Consider the following 12,795-nt stretch of genomic DNA (forward strand, 5'->3'; position numbering starts at 1 on the left):
AGAGCTGAAAGGAACCAGTGGAAGGTTCAGCACTGGAGGCATTACCAGCTAGAACTGAGCAAAGTGTAAGGAGTAATGCACACTTACTACTCCTGGAGGCTCAAAAAACCCAACTGCAAAGATTTATTTCATCTAGAGTCATTCTTGTGTTTATAATGGAGTATGGTGTTAAAATTCAGAAATCTTTCTGTTTATGGATATTTTGATTTTTAGACGGAGGTTGTTCTAACACAGCTCTGGATGCTCCAAAGCATGAGCTGGTTGTCCTGGGTTTTAGTGTTGTCTCCCAGCGTAGCACTGGGTTGTTTTTTGTACAATGAGTAAATTAACAGGTCAGTGCCTAGAAACAAAACACCAATGAACCAACCAACAAAAAACCCCCAAACAACCACAAATCCTGTAATTGGACTTATACTTCTACAAATGTAGAAAGTAGCAGATGAACAGTGTATGTGTTTGATGGTTTTTATTTATTTATCTTATATATGTTTAAGAAGGTTAAAATTCCATCTAATTTTTTTTCCCTTCCTCTTGGAGAAGACTTTGAAAAGCAACAATTTAAAAAAAATATCTGCTGGTAGAAGGTTAGGCTGAAGGTGTTTGGCCAAGACATCCTCATAATTTCTTCCCTACCCCAGTCAATGATCTTGGGTGGCAGCAGCTTTGTGGTGACCGTTCAACAAACCAGGACTCCAGCTCTTTGGAATGAAGGTTGGCTGGTACTTTGAAAGTGCAATTCAGTCATAAGCTACTTAAAACAAGTCGCATAATTTTTCTGAGCCAGCATAAAAGAAACATGAGTCAGTCCAGGAAAACTGGCCACAATAACACTTAAGTGTTTCAGCGAAGTATTTTTGTCTTATTTTGGGATTTTATGCCACGTATTCAATTTAAGAAATTGAAGTAATATGTATGTGTATTTTTGCCAGCCTTCTTGTTTCCCTTAAAGAAGTAAATTGCTAATCATTGTTTTTGAAATATGAATAAGAATTTGGGAGGGAGGGGGAGAAAGCAACCTGCAAAACCTGTGATCAGCGTGGGGCTAAAAAATGTGTTAGTTTGATATCTGGACTAACTTGCCATAAATAATGTAAAGGGATATATTAAAGATGTCACAATGTCAGAAACTTCCAGGTATGTAGCTGCTTAATCAAATCCAGCCCCTAACTACTAACTCATTCATTCTTGTTTTGCTTAAGCACTTAAAACTCCTATTTTTCCCTTTTACAATATTCTACTTTCATTGTGTTACCTATTCCCCAACCAGTTTTTTCTCCCTGTGTTTTCCAAGTCTTCTGCTCATGCTCTAACTAATTCTCTTTCTCTTGGTCTTTTAGTACTTTTTAATGTTGTCATTTTGGTTGGAAGAGACCATCAGGATCACTGAGTCCAACTGTAACCCAACTCTAGCCCTAAAACACTATGTACTACCAAATATCTTGTGAGTCTCTATTTTTGTGGGACCTTAAACAGCCACTGATACACCCAAATATCTTTTTAATCTTGTCTCCCATTAGTTGCTCATGATTTCTCACTGTCCATTATGTATTTCTTTGATTGCTTATTATTATCGCAGATGTTTGATATATCTGTTTCACAGCAGACTCATCATGTTAGTGATGAGTAGGAGTAGGAGTACCCAACCTTGTAACACTCAGGGCACCCTGAAAGGGTCACTTGAGGGTGACACACAACCGGTGCTAATTTGCACTAGTACCATCCTTTTGCAACAAGTATGGCTGTAATTGTGTTTTGCTATGGCTCATCGGTAGCTTTGACGACTAAACTTGTGATCTTTGCCTTCTTCTAAGCTGAGAGATGTTGCCAGCACGGACACCATTGGTGTAGTCAGTGGTGGGATGAACAAATCTAGATGATCTTTTGAGGTCCCTTCCAATCCTTAACATTCTGTGATTCTGTGAAGTGTTGGTCCCAGATTAACAAAGCGTAGTTTCAAGCAATCTTTTCATGGAAACCTTGGCTGCCCTGGCTCTGAATTGAGCCAAATGGGGGAAATTGAGGAGACTTAAACTGTTGCCTGCACCATGCTTGCTGTGGAAGTAGAGAAAAAATTTAACTGAAGTTTCATAAACTTTAAAAGTATGTTTTTTAAAAATATGCTTTATTGAAATTATTTTCATTGTCAGTTTGTTTTTAATTCTTGGTGTTGCAATGAAGAAGGTGACAGCCCTCCATGCATCTGTTCTATGAAGGGGCTGGAGCTCCTAAGATTTTACATATGTGAGTAAAGGCAGAATTTTGATTAATATATTAAAAGTATACCTACACTATAAAATTTTGGCAGTGTATATGACTAAGAGTGCGTCTATTAAGGAGTATCCCCAGTTGCTTATAATGCTACTCCATACGCACTCAAGGCACTCAAATGCTACATCTACGCTGCTTTCAGACTACTCATCCCAGTAAACGATGTTTATTGAAAAACTATTAAATGATCAGGGAGTATTAGGAAGCAGTGGAGGGATTTGCAATATCCAGGATACCGGCAAAACTACCCAGGAGACTCCCACTTAGTGAGAACTTTTAAAGTTTGATCAGGGAGAAATTTGTGGTCAGAGAAATAATTCTCAGTTTTGTGATTGATTATCTGAAGAGACACCGATTATCAGGAAAAGCGGTGAAGTACGGCCTGTGTTACGCTTCTAATCGTGCATTTAATGCTATGTTAAATGTTGTGCTTTTCTTTTTGTGCGTGTTCACTGGTGAAAGCTTGAGTTTGTCGCACTGTGTTGATTGCTGTGTGAATAGTGTTGGTACTGGTTAGACTTTTTGTGTTTAGAACACAATGCCTAACTGCTGCCGTGCTGTATAATTAGTAAGTGTAGAGAATGGGTTGGGAAGACAGCTTTGAAAAAAGCACCTATTAATAAATGAATGATTACTGACTTCACAAAACATTCATAATATTGACAGCCAGTCAGGAAAATTAAATGAATGCAATCAGGATAGTGATTACTTTTCTCAAGAAGTGTGTGTAAGAAAGAGAGGGCAAACATTTGTACTTCCTGGCGTCTTAAGACCAATATCCTACTGTGAGAAGTGGCTTATAGAAATGTGGCTCATTATGTACTGGGGTATATGTACCCTGTTTCCCCAAAAATAAGTCCTAGCGTGATTTTTGAGGATGCTTGAAATATAAGCCCTCCTCGCAAAATAAGCCCTAGTTACAGTTCATTTTTAAAAAGTCAATTTAAATAGTGTCCAGGCAGCTATACATGTAAAGAAAGGCATCTTTTGGAGCAAAAATTAATATAAGACCCTGTCTTATTTTCAGGGAAACAGAGTGCGACAGGACCTTGAGTAAGCAAAGCTTTGAGCTGGGTGTCGCTAGACCTCCTCTTGAAGTGAACTTCTCAAAGAAGAACAAAAGGCTGGTCTTATTTGAATAAAAACTAGAAAGTTAGCGTCTTGCAAAACTGAATCTTCATGCAAACATCATCTTCAAGGTCATTAAGAACAGTAATGGATATACTGGGAGCAATAGTTGTTCTGAGCGCATTTTGATTTTAATTATTAATAAATGTTCTGATAGTACATATGTGAGTGCAGGGTAGCACGGATGAGCCTATCCTAGTTTTGCTTAGTATTTGATATGTAATATACATTATTTGTCTCCTTTTATTCTAATTCTAGGCCCTATACTGTCTTGTGTCTGCAGTCCTGTGACTTTTTCCTCACAGTTGCTGTGCTGGTTTGAGCAGCTCAAATCCCTCCCCGTCTTCTTCACTCCTGCCATTATACCCCTCATTGCAGAGCTGCAGGCTGAAGGGAATCGGGGAGCTGGTCCAGGGCTTCAATATCTCCCCATCTTTTTGCTTTTCACTACCACTGAGGGGACAACCATAGCCCAGTTCTCTGGGTGCAGTTTTACTGGTCTGATGCATAGTTTTAGTTTGCTATGATTCAAAATGGGTTACTTTTAAATTGCTGTAATTAAAATATGAATGTAGTATAAACATGAATAGTTTTTATATATGTTAGAGACTTGCGGTGAAAGTGTGTTATCAGGTGTTTATGTCTTTATTTGACAAAAGGATGCAGAAGGCAGAGACTGCAGGGATGACTGATGAGCAGGGATGGGCTGGTTGGGTTAGTATTATTTTGGAAAAAGACGATTGAAAGAGAAACTGAATAGCTTTGGCCATTTTAGAATTAGAATTTCAGCCCTTCTGGTAACAATTGTTGGTCCATGTCTAAAAAAAAATACAGTACTACTTGTCATTTTTTCTGGTAACTTGATAAAACACTCGATTTTGTTACAGGCTCCAATTCTATCTCGAATATCGTTGTTGAGATGTATTAGTACTTGTGTTCCCTAAGCCAGTCTCCTTTCAATCTGTGAATACTCAGTGAGTTTCAAAAGCTTTGCACAGTTTTAAATGGCTAAAGAGAAAATTTACAAGTCTGAAAATCAACTCGTAGCAAAGACCCTCTGAAAATGAAGAAAGTTCTCACCATCATCAGATGGAAGCTTATCTTCTTTATCTTTTTGATGTATACTCTCCTGGCCATTGGACATAAATCACACGTGCCACTTAGTAGTGTCATTTTGATTTTATCTTATAGATGATTAAAGTGCTGTGAGTATTTACACAGATTCATTCAGTTGCTCAATTTTCAGTTGTTTCAACCGAAGGTAGATAGAACAGTAATATTGCAGGTTATTAAGGTTTGGGACCTAAACATTTGGCTGCGTGTTAGCACGGGAATAAAATGTTGCAAAATTCACTGAAAGCTCTGAGCGTCTACTGAGAAGAAAATGATTTGTTGTTTTTCATCAACTAACTGGGAAGGTCTGGAAGGAACTGTGTGTGTTATTTCATGTCTCTGCATTAAGGAGCTCGGTAGCTCTGTACCCCAGGTACCAGAGCGCTCCCTGCCCCGATATCGGCATGAGGGTGGCTGGGGAAAATACCTCGAAAAACCAAACCAACAAACCAAAGAAACCCCAATTTTATTGTTTTCTGCTGCCCTTTTCTTGTGCTGTACATGCGAAGATCACCTAAAATTTAAACTTGTATGTTTTTCTGCTTTCCAAGTAGAAAACCCCTAAGCGTGCAGTGTTACCCTGTTCCTAAAGCAGCTTGAATTCCCAAGTACAATGAAAGATATTATTGCATGAAACTTCTTGCAATTTTCTTTTGTAGCGTGAACAGCAACTTGCTTAATAAAGAAACGCAGATATGACCACAACAATTGGGGTTTGGGGTTTTATTCAATGAGGCTTTGGTGGTTTTGTTTGTTTTGATGTAGGTTTGTTGGGGTTTTTTGTTTTGTTTTTGTCTTGGGTTTTGTTTGGTTTTGTTGTTTTGTTGCTTGCCCCTATAGTTTGCGTGGCTCATTGGCATAGTAACGCTGGCATGAAGTTCATGTAGTGTTCTAGAGTGGTTTTTCCTGAGAAGAACTTAATTATCTTTTTCATTTTGTTCCCACACCTCCAGATACTTAACTGGAGGAGAAAATAAACTTTTATTAGTTATTTGAATGCTTTAGTAATTTTTAATTTTTTTATTTAATACTTTTCTTACCTCAAAATGAGTGTTATTTGTAGAGATTTGAGCCTGGTTATAACTTGCACTGAATTGTATCTTAATGGATTCCCATTTGAGTTCAGCCTCTGTTTCTCTTGGACTGGGATGTCCTTGTCAGCCAAGCGTGCAGGCCAAGTAGAACAACGCAACCAGAACCTGTTATGTTTATGCAACATCATAGACTTTGTTGATAACACTTACATGTCTTCAAGTTGTATGGGGAATTATAGACAGCAAAAGAAAGAGTGGAAGTGAGAATTATAACATTCTTCAAAAGTAACCAGTTGCACTTTTATATCTTTTTGTATTTGTTTGTTTTCAGCCTGTATTTACAGTGTGTCTTTTGGAAGCAATTGTTAATCAATTAATGGTTGCATGCTTGTTTATAACATTGAATTCTGAAGTCCAATCTCCCTTTTATTTTTTATTTTTGATTTTTACTATTATTTGAAGGCAGGTAATTTGGAAAGCAGCCACAAGTACATTGCTTCTTCAGGCCCTTTATCTCCTGCAAGGCTGTAACTTTAGAAAGGTTGCTAATATTAGTGGTCATTTTTGTAACGGTCTGATGACTTTCTCTCAGCCCTTGGCTTATCTGAGGTTTCAGCATTCCTGCTGTGAGACATCTGAACTCTGTGAGACACCTGGTGACCTGATTTTGGGACCTTCAGGTGTTTTTTGGGACTGTCCTGCTTAGCTCTTCTTGTTGGGGTTTTGCAGGACCGTGTTTCTTGCATCTTCTGTGCCTCAGATGAATAAAGCCTGTGGGAACACAGAGTGAATAATTATGTTGATACAAAGTATGCTGTCATAACCACACCACTTCTTTTCCCCCTTAATTTGCTCCAGACACCGCTATTGTGGAGCTTACCCAAGCCTAATGAATATGAGACCGGTGTGTGCTGCCTGGTATCAATTAAGGGTTGACCAAGATCTTGGTTATTCTTGGTGAGACAAGGTTTGCAAACCTATTGAAAAGGTTGAATAGACTGTTCTACTTCACCATGTCAGGTCAGAAAGTGCCTAACACCTTTATTTGTACTGCAATCCATATATTTTCTTTTCAGTGTTTAAGCAATGCAGAGTTGATATGAAGTGCCTCGAGGTCCTTGCTTCTCTATCAGTACTTTTTAAAACTATGCAGCTCTACATTGTGACCTTGGAATATTTCATAGGCCTTTCGAGCTTGAAACCAGTAACTGTTGTGTACATGGCTTTAATTAAAACTTCGTTCTTAAAACTAGTATACAACTACTAACAGCTGCCAGTGTTTACCAGGTATTCCCTAACTTGACCTAACTCTAGTGTCAGCAATAAGTTCCATCTTAGGCTGGCTTTTTACTGGTATATCCAAGTTTTAAGAAATAAACACCAGGTCTGTGCTATTCAAATTTTTCTGCTTGAAATCAGCAAATTTATTTCATTTACACGTTACATTGTAGCTTTGGAAGGTGATTTGCTGGATTCTGGTGCTGACAGACGTTTGTGCCTTTTTAAAACAAAAGCAGATCAAAATGAGCAAAGTGCCCTCTAGTCTGAGGGGATACTTTCAGAGTAAAAATGCGTATTTTATTTTGGCAATTTTCTGCTGGTTTTGGCCTCTTGTGTACATGACCATCCGAGAAACTAAGCTCTGTACTCTTTTGATGCACTTAGTAAACTAACAAACCACTAAAAAGTCGACATTCCTTTTATTCTTAAGCCTTTTATCTGCTGAGAATTAAGTAAGTGGTACGTTCTGCTTACTCTAGTGGTCAAGCACATACCGTTATTTTGTGGGAAAACGTTCCTATTAATGCATGTTATGTGTTCATAGCACAGCAAAAAATCCTCCCTGTGTTTCAGTAAAATCGATTTTGCTATGAAGAGTGTCAACATGGAGGTAATGATTGAATCCGAAAACTTGTTTGCAGAATTATAGTCTTGCTGTGTATTTTTATACATATTCATGTGTATTCATATAGAGTTGTAAATGATGCAGTGTTTTTAGAAATATAAATTAATCAAGCTTGATGTGTTTGACAGTTCTTCCATTCTTCTTTGGAGTGTGAGTTAACGGTGAATGTCAGCCTCCCATCAAAGGAGCCGTGTATTGTAGAATTAAGTATTGAATGCTGTTGTGTTTTTAGCCACCACTTCAGCCTGGACTTTCTTGGTGAACTGTATTTTCTTAATGGCAGGTGCTGATTAAATTACTTCTACAATATGTTGTTCAAGATCTCAAACACACAAGAGTAATGTGATTCCTATAAGGGGTTTGTTTGTTAATCTGAGCTCTTTTTTTACAAAAATTATATGAATGCTGTTTCCTTTGAAATTGATCTTCAAAAAGAAATCCTGTTTTGTATAATAAGATGCCAGACTCACAAAGATTTCCTTTCTTGTTCCACAGACGTTTCATCTTCAGAGCAGCCTGAACTGTTCCTAAAGAAACTTCAACAGTGCTGTGTCATTTTTGACTTCATGGACACGCTTTCAGACCTTAAAATGAAAGAATACAAGCGCTCCACTCTTAATGAACTGGTGGACTACATTACAATAAGCAGAGGCTGTTTGACAGAGCAGACTTACCCTGAAGTAGTTAGGATGGTGAGTTCCTTCTTTCTCATGGTCTCTTTAAATCCACTTGCAAATCCAGTTACACATCGTGGGCGAAATTGAACCCCGGAGTAGGTGGATTAAATGAGGCCTTTGGTTTGTATTTTCTACTAGACATCACTTGGGGGATAATTCTCCAAAGACAAAAATATTAACTTTTATATATGTTTAATTAAAGTCAAGTAGATGATGATTATTATAGTGTCACAAATGTATGAAAGAAAACCTGGTTTGTTTCCTGATAAAATCAGTCACTCACATTCCCCCCCACCTACCCTCCCTCACCCCCCCAGTATAAATAATGGAATAATTTTTGCAAGTTTCTTATCTTTTTTGAAACTTTATCCAACCTCTTGAGTGTGTACTTTAGGTGGAGATAAAGTATGCATGGATAATGATTTTGAAATAATAAATGCTAAAAATGTTGTATAGGACCAGTGTGAAAATTTCCTGGTTGTATTATATGGATTCATAGAAGCTGCCATTAGAATGAGCAAGATTACTGAACTATAAAGCCATATAATGTTTTCAATGTAAAAATAGAAACAGTACCAGATGCTGGCTATATGGTGAAAAACGTTCATTGCAATTGGCAAAATCAATCACTGGTTTAAAATGCTTATTCTATGCTACCATACGGACCCCTTATAACATGTTACCTAAATGAGAAGGCAATTAGTTAAATATAGATTTGGTGACGTTGGTTTCCTAATGGTTCTGTGTGATCATGGAATCCACTGGCTCTTTGCTGGAAGAACAGAAACATGAATAGATTTTACATTGCATTCTATATGCTCCTTATTTCTTTTGTGACACACATATATCTTGTGTTTCTTTTGTATAATATTTAAAAATAACTGCAGATTGCCACAGAATCATCAAGCAGTTAATAGTGAAGAAAAAACAGAACTAAGGGTACATGGAAAAATCTTAATGTGGCTTCTTTGCGTGTAAGCAATGTCACAAAGCCTATAATTGTGTGATCAGGTTTGTCCCCTTCTCCCCTGCCCTCCCTTGCTCCCTTCTGTACAGGACCAATCTTGTGAATGAGTTGCTTTTCAGTCTGTTGTGTGATTTGTTCAGCATGTGGTCTTAACGCACCATACAAATTCCTCTCTGAATATAGAATTACTAGTTCTTTGCTGAATTTTTCTGCTGGTGCTGCACTGTAGCATCTAAATGGTTTGCAAATGTTAGTTTAATCTTACTTGTATCCCTTGGGATAAGCAAATTATTTCGTACCCTTTGTATAGACAGGACACTGATGCACAGATAACTCCAATAAAATTGGGTACTTTTTCTGTGTGTGGAAGATGCCTCCGAACTCGCCTCCTGGGAGAATTTGGTAATTTTTTTTTAGCGTTTCTGTTATTGAGGTTATATTCTCGCATTGACTTTGGCTGTAGTTGTTTTACTGCAGCAACATTTGTAGAATAAAGCCTCTGCAAGTTAGGTTGGACCCCAAGAAGCAAGAATTTGATCAGTAACTGCTCGTAAAGTTCAATTTGAATCATAAATCATAACCTATGAAGCAAATCCCCTTTGCCAGCATGTCCTACTGTCCCTGCAGTCACTGATGTTGGTTCACAAACTGTTTTTATCCTAAGGAAATGAGACCTTGCCTAAATAGTTTGAAAAGCATGTTTTTACGTTACTTTCCTAAATATAACTACAATATGAAGGCGTCATTGGAAGTAAAGATTCAGTGTGCATTTTTCCAGTGGATTTCACAGATATTTTTGACGGAAAACCGTTCTATCTTCTTTTCTCCGGTATTCTACTGACCCTTTCATTGCAATCACAGCCTTCTTCATCTTCATCTTCTTCATCTTGCCTAAATAATTAGTGAAGTGGACATGGTTTGATTTTTGTTTCCTCACCCTAAAGAATTTTGTGAGGAAGTTGTAATATTTAAATTTTACAAGAAACTCTTAGGCTGCAAGAGACACATGTGCTTTGAAGAAGGTGTAAAGTGTTGGAAAGCTGGAGTTCCCTAATTGTGCCTGTTGCAACCAGCTGTGTTTGTGGTACATGTGCTCTCGGAAAACCACTGTGGTGGTTGTATTTCATGTGAGCAGGATGCCGTGCTCTGGTATTGAATTTGTGTGGGTGGATCCATGGCACACACACAATGGATTTGTCTTGATCATCCCAACAGAATCACAGAGTGGTTGGGGTTGAAGGGACCTCTGGAGATCATCCAGTCCAACCCACCTGCTAACGCAGGTTCACCAGAGCAGATTGCACAGGAATGTGTCCAGGTGGGTTTTGAATGTCTCCAGAGAAGGAGACTCCACAACCTCTCTGGGCAGCCTGATCCAGGGCTCTACCACCCTCCAAGTAAAGAAGTTTCTCCTCATACTCAGATGGAACCTCCTGTGTTTCAGTTGGTGCCCATTGCCCCTCATCCTATCACTGGACACCACTGAAAGGAGTCTGGTCCATCCTTTTGATACCCACCCTTGAGATATTTATAAACATTGATGAGATCCCCTCTCAGCTTCTCTTCTCCAGGATAAACAGAAAAATGCTAATGCAGTGTTTCTACTAAACCGCATCATCAGGGCTTTTGTGCATTGCAGTTGTTTAGTACTTTACAGGTAGCGTATCTGATAAAATGCTATTTTCCTTTCTGGTCTTTGCCTATAAAAACAAGACTTCACCATCACTTTCGATGACAGTTATGTAGTCTTCTTACACAGACTTCTAATATTATATAAGTTTTTAGCACATATTGCCTGGTGAAGAGACATCATTAGTCACTTTGTCCTTAAGCATGTTGGTTTAGTGCAACTTGTTCTTTGCAATAAGTGCATGGTCTTGTTTCAAGCGAAATTGTGCTTCTTGTATACTGAGGCAGACTTAACTAAACACAGTTGGCTTGATGCAACTGACACCTTCAACTGCTTTTGAGAATTTTCGTCTAGATCTTGAACTGTGTTCACGAAGGAGTTGTCACGTTGATAATCTCTGACCTGTCATGATAGTGAAGAAAAGAACAGCATCCATGTCCTGACCGAATTAGTGTCCCCGTTGACTGCTTGTCACAATTGTCAAGGGAGTGTTTTGATTGAAAGAACCAGTATCTTAAAACTGATCAAAGTGGAGCACAAGTGTTCTTTGTCCCTTTGAAAAGTGTCCTCCCTGATACGTTTGCTGTTTATGAATCCTGGAATTAATATTTCCTGCTTGGCCTTTTGGGGCTACTGTAATTTGGGGGTGAAGGAAGGTATTGTAAACAGGGGAAAAAGAAAGAAGCTGATTTGTGAGTTTTGGCATCACTTGAGAGCAGAAAAAAAGGCGTAGCAGTCTGAAGCTGATATTTAAAAAGTTACTAATATTTATAAAGAGGGAATAATGGCTAAAGTGCTTTCCTAATTATCTAAAGTGTCAAGCAAAGTACTATCTGTGGAAGTACCTTTTTTGTTTTAAAGTTTTATAACATATATTTATATTAGTGTTCTCTGTTCATGACCCAAAAGGAGTTTCCTTTTACTGATAGGTAGATAGATAGGTAGGTAGGTAGGTAGGTAGGTAGGTAGGTAGGTAGGTAGGTAGGTAGATAGATAGATAGATAGATAGATAGATAGATAGATAGATAGATAGATAGATAGATAAAAGTTGCCTGTAAAATTCTTCAGAAACTCCAAAATTTTAATTACTTCTAAAATGTGATGTAATGATCTAAGGGTTTGAGAAAGTCATTTGTGGTAGCAAACATAATAGCTCCTGGATATATTTACTGCCAGTCATCCTAAATTCATGCCATTAAATCGTGAATCCCGAACCATAATATCACATTTTCGTCTTGTTCTCTTGAGTGCATGATGCTGTATGTAGCTAAATTTGAAATCACTTGGCTGTTTGTCAACCTGCATGCATGTCTGCTTCTTTGAACCACTCTCTTTAGCTTGATTATTGGTTACTTTAAAAAATAAAAGAAAATAGAACTTACTGATGGCCACCCAAACAAGCTTGCGGTGACCTCGTCACTGTCATCAATGTCAGCGGATGGGAAGAGCAGCTGGGATTTGTGTTAATGGCCATAAGCTGGCCAGATTTATTCAGGAGGGTTTTGCTCAGTGCGCTTCCCCCGCAGTTTGATGTGTTGTTCAGAAGGGCATCTGACGTTCTTTTGAATGAGGTTGGTCTTAGGAAAAAAAGGCCCTTGCCAATTAAACCACACTCTACTAAGAAGGAAATGCCAGTAATGTGACTTTATGAGCCAATAATTGGACACTTAATCTGGAATTTGTTCCTGTCTGAGCAAAATGTGGAGGCTTAAACTAATGATGCTGATTTTGCTGGTAGATTAAGCAATGGTAGTTGAGTGAAATAAATGTTTGTTATTATCTGTGGTATCCTAAAGGGTGTATGTAGTCGAGCTTTTTGTGTTTCCTGGGTATTGAGACATAGATTGAGGAAGCTAATTTCTTTCATTTAAAAAATTGGATGGGAAAAATTGACAAGCTGTTAAACTGAGAAATCTGGAGCAACAATCTTTGGTGAACAACATTTCACCTCTTTTACCTGCTGCTTCTAAAATTGCAAATCCAACCCCTGACATTTGCCATGATGTTTAGGCAACATCTGCGGATGGTTGTCAGCCCATAAGAAATGCCTAATGAAACCTTTTGAGATTATA

General features: G+C 38.1%; 1 protein-coding gene across 4 annotated transcripts in view; it reads left to right on the forward strand.

Annotated features, from left to right (window-relative positions):
* PPP2R5E (protein phosphatase 2 regulatory subunit B'epsilon) overlaps positions 1-12,795 on the forward strand; it is a 79,445-nt gene that overhangs the window by 36,334 nt on the left and 30,316 nt on the right. For all 4 annotated transcript variants that reach the window (XM_065838111.2, XM_065838113.2, XM_065838112.2 and 1 more), the window contains one exon: positions 7,945-8,141. In XM_065838111.2, the coding sequence (XP_065694183.1) occupies positions 7,945-8,141 (197 nt within the window). The remainder of the gene's footprint in view (positions 1-7,944; positions 8,142-12,795) is intronic.

The sequence above is a fragment of the Patagioenas fasciata genome, chromosome 5 (genome assembly GCF_037038585.1).
Source record: "Patagioenas fasciata isolate bPatFas1 chromosome 5, bPatFas1.hap1, whole genome shotgun sequence".
Classification (NCBI taxonomy): Eukaryota; Metazoa; Chordata; class Aves; order Columbiformes; family Columbidae; genus Patagioenas; species Patagioenas fasciata.